This window comes from Alligator sinensis, unplaced genomic scaffold (assembly GCF_000455745.1).
Source record: "Alligator sinensis unplaced genomic scaffold, ASM45574v1 scaffold781_1, whole genome shotgun sequence".
Classification (NCBI taxonomy): domain Eukaryota; kingdom Metazoa; phylum Chordata; order Crocodylia; family Alligatoridae; genus Alligator; species Alligator sinensis.
The window spans coordinates 1796231-1803599 of record NW_005841845.1 but is presented as its reverse complement, the minus strand read 5'-3'; the positions used below and the strand labels follow the sequence as shown (position 1 = coordinate 1803599).

At 45.5% G+C, this 7369-nt stretch overlaps 1 protein-coding gene across 1 annotated transcript in view; it reads left to right on the top strand.

Moving 5' to 3' along the window:
• LOC102377692 (cytochrome P450 4B1-like) overlaps positions 1 to 6009 on the top strand; it is a 25073-nt gene extending 19064 nt beyond the window's left edge. The window contains exons 8-12 of the mRNA XM_006015755.1: positions 938 to 1128; positions 2308 to 2441; positions 3908 to 3972; positions 4610 to 4692; positions 5561 to 6009. Coding sequence (XP_006015817.1) covers positions 938 to 1128; positions 2308 to 2441; positions 3908 to 3972; positions 4610 to 4692; positions 5561 to 5729 — 642 coding nt within the window. The 3' untranslated portion in view covers positions 5730 to 6009. The remainder of the gene's footprint in view (positions 1 to 937; positions 1129 to 2307; positions 2442 to 3907; positions 3973 to 4609; positions 4693 to 5560) is intronic.
• Positions 6010 to 7369: the final 1360 nt, after the last annotated feature.

The following is a 7369-nucleotide window of genomic DNA, read 5'->3' as shown; positions in this document are numbered from 1 at the left end:
TCCCTACAGTATGTTCAGCTGGAAATTTTTATTTAGGGAGTGAAGGAAAACAGATATAATTAAGAGAGCGAGTCTGAGAATGGAAATCCCTTCCCATGATTTTCATTCCAAATCAGGGTGAAAAAAGTTGAAATTTTCACAGGAAGGGATTGTCCCCCACGTCACCCCTGTGCTCATGTGTGGATGCTCTCTCTCCCTTCCATATCCCCCCATTGTGGTAGAACAAAAACCGATCTTGGTTTCCGCTGCCTGAGGATGAAAAGCCATAGAGCAGATCCCTGTAGGGTTATCACAGGGCCAGGCAGGTTGGGCAATGTTTCGAAGGAAAGAAACATTACCACCAAAACTCCACAGAGCACTAATTCACCTGCTACTATACCCTCTTAAGGGGTCCAATGTCATTCCCTTGCCTTGGCATGGCCTCTCCATGGGCTGGTGAAAGGGGATGAGAGATGCATGACTTGCTGCTGTGCAACCCATTGGAAGCTCCTTGTTTTCAAGGGGATGTGGACAGTTCGCAGCCCCTGTTCTGCGGTCCCTCTGTTGTACATAGGAAGAGAGGGGACTCCTTATGGTCCTGCTCCTGTTGGAGAGAAGTTCTGTCCCAGAGTAGTTAAACCTCTAAGGCTTCCTCTTTAAAATGTTTGATGCTTATACTCTGAGCAGAAGGAAACCATACTGCAGTTTCCTCAAACAGACCTCTGATGGATTCCTTGTTTGCTTGGGACAACTAGGCATGCACTTGTGTCTGGATGCTGCACAGGATTTCCCCATGGAGAAGGATTGTCCTCAGGAGGAAAGATCTGTCCCACAGTAATTAACCCCCAGGCCTTCCTCTGTAAAATATTTGCTGCCTGAGCTCTGAGCAGCAGGAAGCCTCACAGCACCTTTCTGGGAGAGACACTAAACCCTCAGCTGAGCCCTTGTTTGCTTATAGGATGAAAATGGAAATGGATTATCCGATGAAGACCTACGTGCCGAGGTGGACACATTCATGTTTGAAGGTCATGATACCACAGCCAGCGGGATCTCCTGGCTCCTCTACTGCATGGCCATGCACCCTGAGCACCAGCAGAGATGCAGGGAAGAGATCCAGGAGATCCTGGGAGATCGGGACACAGTTCAGTGGTGAGATCTCGGGTACTTTTTTCCTCTAGTTTCTCCCAACCTTGTCAAGATAATTTCCCGCAAAAGTAGTAATATGCAATTTCCCATAAGGGATGTTGCAGCCAGACTATGGGCTGTGACTGCACTTCCAGGTATTTCTTATTCCACATTAAGACTAACACAAGCCAGAACTGTTCCCTTATCATTTCTTTGATGCTGGAGGAGATACTCTGAACCACCTTTGAGATGAATGCCATTGGTGCTTTGCAAGTTTGATCCAACTGGGGGTTTGGCCAGTGTACATACATTAGCATTGGATGCTATAGCGCTCCACAAGCAAAGACTATCCATGATCAAGAACAGACCCTTTCTGCAGTATTACAAATGCTGAGCGGGGGGCCACTTTGCCAGAAAGTGTTGCTATTGCTTTCTTGCTTCTAATAGTAATTAGATGCCAGCAGGGAGTTATCGGCGTTACCCCTGGAGGGCTTCTGCAGGGATCAATCTAAGGAAGTTTAATGAGCCCATCGATGCTACAGAAGTAAATATAAAATCACCACTTATAAAATTTGCAGGTGGTGACTCTGTCTTCTCCAAATCATCATGCACCTCTTTGCCAGTCATACACTGACCACAATTTCATTAAAACTCAATCCCACACAAACCAATTGCATTTGACTGCATTTGACTGCTCCAATACAACCCAATTGCCACTTTGGAAGACCCGTCTTAATGAAAGCTGTTAGGTGCAATATAGAGGTAATGAGATGAACTTTATGGCCCACAGTTCAGAGATGGTTGGTGCAAGAGCATTTAATGATCCATTTTCTCCTTAAATTCTATGATGATGCAATAAAGCAAAGCAGCTCGAAACGTTTCTATTCTAAACACCTTTTCCCTCTTTTAGCTCATTCCAAAGCAAGGGATTATGCTCCGGGGATGTGGTCTGAGGATGTGGTCCCTTTCTCCAGTAAAATATGTGCATTGCATAAGAAGTGCCTTCACTCAGCCCTTGCCTTGGCTGATACACTGAGACTTCCCTGTCTCTTATCTGCTCTAGCTGTGGGACACGCATTTCACCTTCTGAGTATCCAATATTGCAGGTCACAGCTTAGCCCAAGGATGAATCTCCTTAGCAAACTGGAGCAGTACATTAGCAGCTGCCAGGTGTCCCCACTCTCTGACTTCGGTTCCTTTCAGGGAAGACCTTGGGAAGATGACTTACACCACCATGTGCATCAAGGAGAGCCTTCGTCTTTACCCTCCAGTACTACAAGTCGGCCGAAAACTCAGCACTCCTGTCAAATTTGATGATGGACGGACCTTACCAAAAGGTCTGTGGATGCTGCATGCTCCATGAATTCTAACAAGGCCATTTGAGGCATCATGATAGTGCAATAATACACCGTATCTGTGCTGGTGACGCTCCTATATTGTTTTTGATTTTGTCTTTCACTGAAAATACTTTACCAAGAAAAACCAAAATGGGGTAGAGATGTCCTTCAGTGAGACATTAGCACTATTTTTAACACTAATAGGTAATTATAGAGTTCAAACTAAATACCAACCCCCCACACCACCACCAAGAAACCAAATTCCTGGCAGTGTAATCTAAAGGCTGTTCACAGTCTTCAAAGGTAATGAAAACTTAAAAACTAGGCAGCGGATGCAATTTGGGAATGTACCATACAAAATAACTGCATTGGTAAGAACACGACACCAACTTCTGGAAGGGCCCTTGCAGTCCTTCGGTGTCTGTTGGGGATATAGGTTGTAGCTGTATTGGTCTAAGGCAGGGGTGGGCAATTATTTTGGGTGGAGGGCCGCTTACTCGGTTTTGGCAACCCATCGAGGGCCGCATGACAGGCAGCCAGGGGCAGATAAATATTAATTTTCTAAATTTTTTAGGGGCCTCCACGGACTGGATAGAATGGCCTGGTGGGCCGCATATGGCCTATGGGCCACATTTTGCCCACCCCTGGTCTAAGGACTGGCAGACAAGGTTCTTTGGGTAAATCCAATATCTTTTATTTAACCAGCTAAATAGTTGGAAAAATTCTTATTTGCAAGCTTTTGGGTACAAACACCTTTCTTCCGGCTGAGGAAGCATCTGCTGTATCTTTGGTGTCTATTTGCATTTCCTTAATGGTGAAAAGTGTGACAAGTACTTAGGTAGAAACTGGTCAGTGAGGAATATTCTCCTCTCTTAGTCAGTAGAGGATGAGATATTTTCTTGATGGGCTCGTGTTACAGAGTAATAAGGTCACAGGATTAGAAGGGACCTTAAGGGCTATGTAGTCCAACCCCTGTGTAGATGCATGAATTGCTGTTCTTAAACTTTCCCAGGCCGATGTCCATCTGGATAACCTTTCATAAGGAAGAACTCCACAGCTTCCCGAGGCATCTGTTTCTGTTGTCTTAGAGCTACAACATTTTTCCTGAGGTTTCATCTAAATGTGCTTTTCTATAATTTAAGCCTATTGCCTCACATTCAGCCTTCTGTGGCCAGGGGTAACTTTATCCTCTCTACTTGCTTTATGGCAACCTATCAAATATTCAAAAGCTGCCATCACATCTTCCCTTAATTTCTTCTCACCAAATTTAAACCTAACTAGTTCAACTTTTCTTGGTAACACTCAAACACATAGACAGCTGATGAGAACAGCATTAAAAATGAAATGCATCACCAGTTTAATTTTAATTATACAGGGCTCCCTGTGTCTACATGGACAGTTGAGTCTTTGGCATCCCTCCTCCCCACATTTTATAATGAATTATTTCTTTTTCTTGTTTCAAACAGGCTGTCTGGTCTCACTGACTATTTTTGGTCTTCACAGAAACCCCACAGTCTGGGACAATCCAGAGGTACTTCCCTTTAGATGCTACTTGAGATTAAGAAGCTGTTTTTGGATATAGGGCATCGTTCCTTATGCATCCTTGCTGGATGAATGGTAGATGTAGGTAGGACAAAGCCTACTGGGGGGAGGTGTATTCTTTTTTGGGAAGTATATGGCTGACATCTATTTAATTGCACCAAGAAATAGCCAGTGAACTCTAGATTTCAGAGGACATTTTCAGACTTTTGGGTAGTGAGTGACTCAGACAAAAATAAACTTGGTGTCAACACGATTATTTTAGATATGCAGAGAGAAACAAGTATAGCTATGCAGTGGACCAGCTCCTAAATCCAAAATAATGTTAAATCACCTTATTCTTCCCATAGTTTTTTAGACCATGCTCACCCCTGCTGGTATTTATTGAGGATCATCTTCCTAGGATCATCTTTCTGTTCTTGAAGCTGGAAGCCATATATTCATAGGGGAGGTTATCTATGGAGACAGTCTGAGATGTGAAAAGTGTGATGTTTCCTAAACCATGGGGGCACATTGCTCTATGTCTTTATTTTAAAGACATAAAATAGGCCAGAAATCTGAGAGTCAAGTTTTGCGCTTGTTTCCTAAGCGCACTTCTCGAACTGAGTGTTTTTGTACATTTTTTGCAGGTCTTTGACCCTTCACGGTTCTTGCCAGAAAACTCAGCTAGCCGCCATCCCTACGCTTTCCTGCCTTTCGCAGCTGGGCCCAGGTGGAGTATCTATATCCAAATCTCTCAGCCAGTTTAGTTAAGTCTCTTCTCCAGGCCACAATCAATAACACTGCCATCTTGGGGTCACTGAAAACCATGGATTTTGCCATTCATTTCAAGACACCAGGTTTTGTGTTACCTCTCTCCTGTGATCCCTGTAAGAGTTCCCTAGATGCGTGTGTGTTCCCAAGTATTCAGCTTTTGCATTTAAAACGAGAGAGAGATCTGAACTACTTTTCCAGATCCAAACACTAGAAGCCAGGCCTCTAAGCAAAATTGTAGCTGCTGACCAGGATTGAATTCTGAAAAGTCTTTGAATGCAATGTACATCTTTTTTTAGGTGTCTTTGAGCTGGATTAGCATCTAGCCTTAGTCTTCAGCCCTATAATAGCCCTTGCTCAGTAACCTGGGCAGTTGCTCCTCTGACTCACAGAAATCGTAGAGAAGTCGAGCTAAAAGGGACTTCCATAGGTCATCTAGTCCAGCCCCTGCCTGAGGCAGGATCATCCCTAACCAAAGATCCTACGCAAGCCCATAATCTAGCCTCTTAATAAAACTACCGTCAATGTGACACAACACAAGACATAACTCCATCACCTCCCACAGTTTACTGGGCAGTTGACTGTCCAACTTCTCACCTTATTTGGAATAGGGAAAAAAAATCAAAATGATCAACTTTTTGTGGAACAGAATTTCTGGTTTCCAGCCAACTTCACCACCATTCAGTTGGGCTCAGGTGACCTTCAGTTGCTATAAATATTGTTAACATGTTGCTTTTAACAGATTTTCAGCTTAGCACGATAGGTGCTAACGTCTTGCAAGCTTTTACATCTTCACATGTGAAACCATTTGTCCTCTCTCTGCTCAGGAACTGCATTGGGCAGCAGTTTGCCATGAACGAGATGAAAGTGTCTCTTGCCCTGACTCTGCTCCGCTTTGAACTCTCACCTGATCCAGACAAACCGCCCATCAAAATACCTCAGATCATCCTACGCTCCAAAAATGGGATTTATCTGCACCTGAGGAAACTTTACTGACGTGTACATTAGCTGCCCTGGAGTGTGATACAGAACGGAGGTTGATCTGAGCTGGGCGTGGAAGAAAATTTCTGTTTTTCAGGAAAGTCTTCAATTTTGCTTTTTATTACTATTAATATTCTTCTAAATCAAAATGAAAATGAAGCCTTTTGAAAATATCCTGCAAAACAGAATCTTTAAAGCGACATAATTTGGTCTTTAACATCGCCTATTATGCGAGTTATTTTCTTGACAAAGGGTGCATCTACATGTACAATGAATGTGCAGAAAGCTTACTGCACAGTTAAATACTGCACAGTAAGCTTTCCCTGAGAGCATATCTACACATGCGCCCATGGGGAGCAAATTTGCTCCTTATGGGCGCGTCTACACATGCAAGCACGTGCACTTGCAGCAGCTCAAATAGAAGCGGCACAAATTTGAGCCAGGGCTTTTTGCTTCAGTGAACGTGCTCAGACATGCACTTTGTTGTGGAGCAAATTGTGCCATTGGGGGCAAAATAACCCTGCCTGGCTCCTCCCAGATCTTCAGCCAGGGGGAGCTAGAGCCCAGGGCCAGCACCTGTGCTGTCCCCAGCAGTATAAAAATCTGCCCGAGCAAATAGCTCAGGGCTACTCACTTTCAGGAGCTTCTGGGCCCCAGCCAACTGGTACCTGGGGACACTACCCCTCGTGCCAGCTGGACTGCTGAAGCAGCCCTGTGAGTTCCCGGCCCCCTTTACCCCCTGCAGCAGTCTGGCAGCGGGGGCTGTTCCCTGGCTGTGACCTGCTGCACCCCTGCCAGACCCGGATGGGGACTGCAGAGCCAATAGAGACATCTGGCCCTCTGGGCCAGCTGCCAGTGGGCTGTGGCTGCAGAGTTGGCCTCTATGAGGCTGTACTGCCATTTGTGCCGCCTGCCCGGCCATCTGGGCAGCTATCACCCGGAAGATGTTCCAGGTGTGGTGGCCTGCTTTGAACTGTCAAAACATGTCCTCCTTGCCCCATTTGGCCAGGAGGTCAGCCACAGCCAGCTGGGTCCAAGGTGCCAGCTCTGAGCAGGCAGGGTCCTAGCAGGAATTCTGGTGTTCCCTGTTGGAAAACTGAAAAATCACTGATAAAAAAAAATCCCAAAGTCACTGTGTAAAATACCCCAAAATCCACGTTCTTCCACAAGTAAAACAAAAGACCACTATAAAGAGAGAGAGAGAGTGAGACAGAGACAGCGATCAGTTGGACAATGTTTTATTGATATATCTCTTACCATAATAATAAAGTGAACTCTAAATACATGTTCCATGAATTCATGAATACATAAATACATATTTTGCTGCCCTCCCACAGGGGCTATGACCCCCACACAGGGGTTATGGCCCCCCCAACAGGGGATTCAGCCCCCACACAAGGGCTACAGTCCCCCAACAATAAAAAGCCTCTACTTACTCTAGAAGTAGGGCTGGGAGGGCTCCAGGGCCTCCTGGCAGAGCTCCCCGGGCAGCACATGGCAGTGTGGGGCAGGAAGGCCTAGGCTGGGGCTGTCCCTCTGCCCTGTGCTTTGCAGGTAGGGCCCCAGTGACACAGACAGCAGCTGAACTGCCAGTAAGTGCTGGGGGTGGTTTGTTTGTTTTTGAAACTGAGGGGGGCAGGGATTGGGGGGGTTGT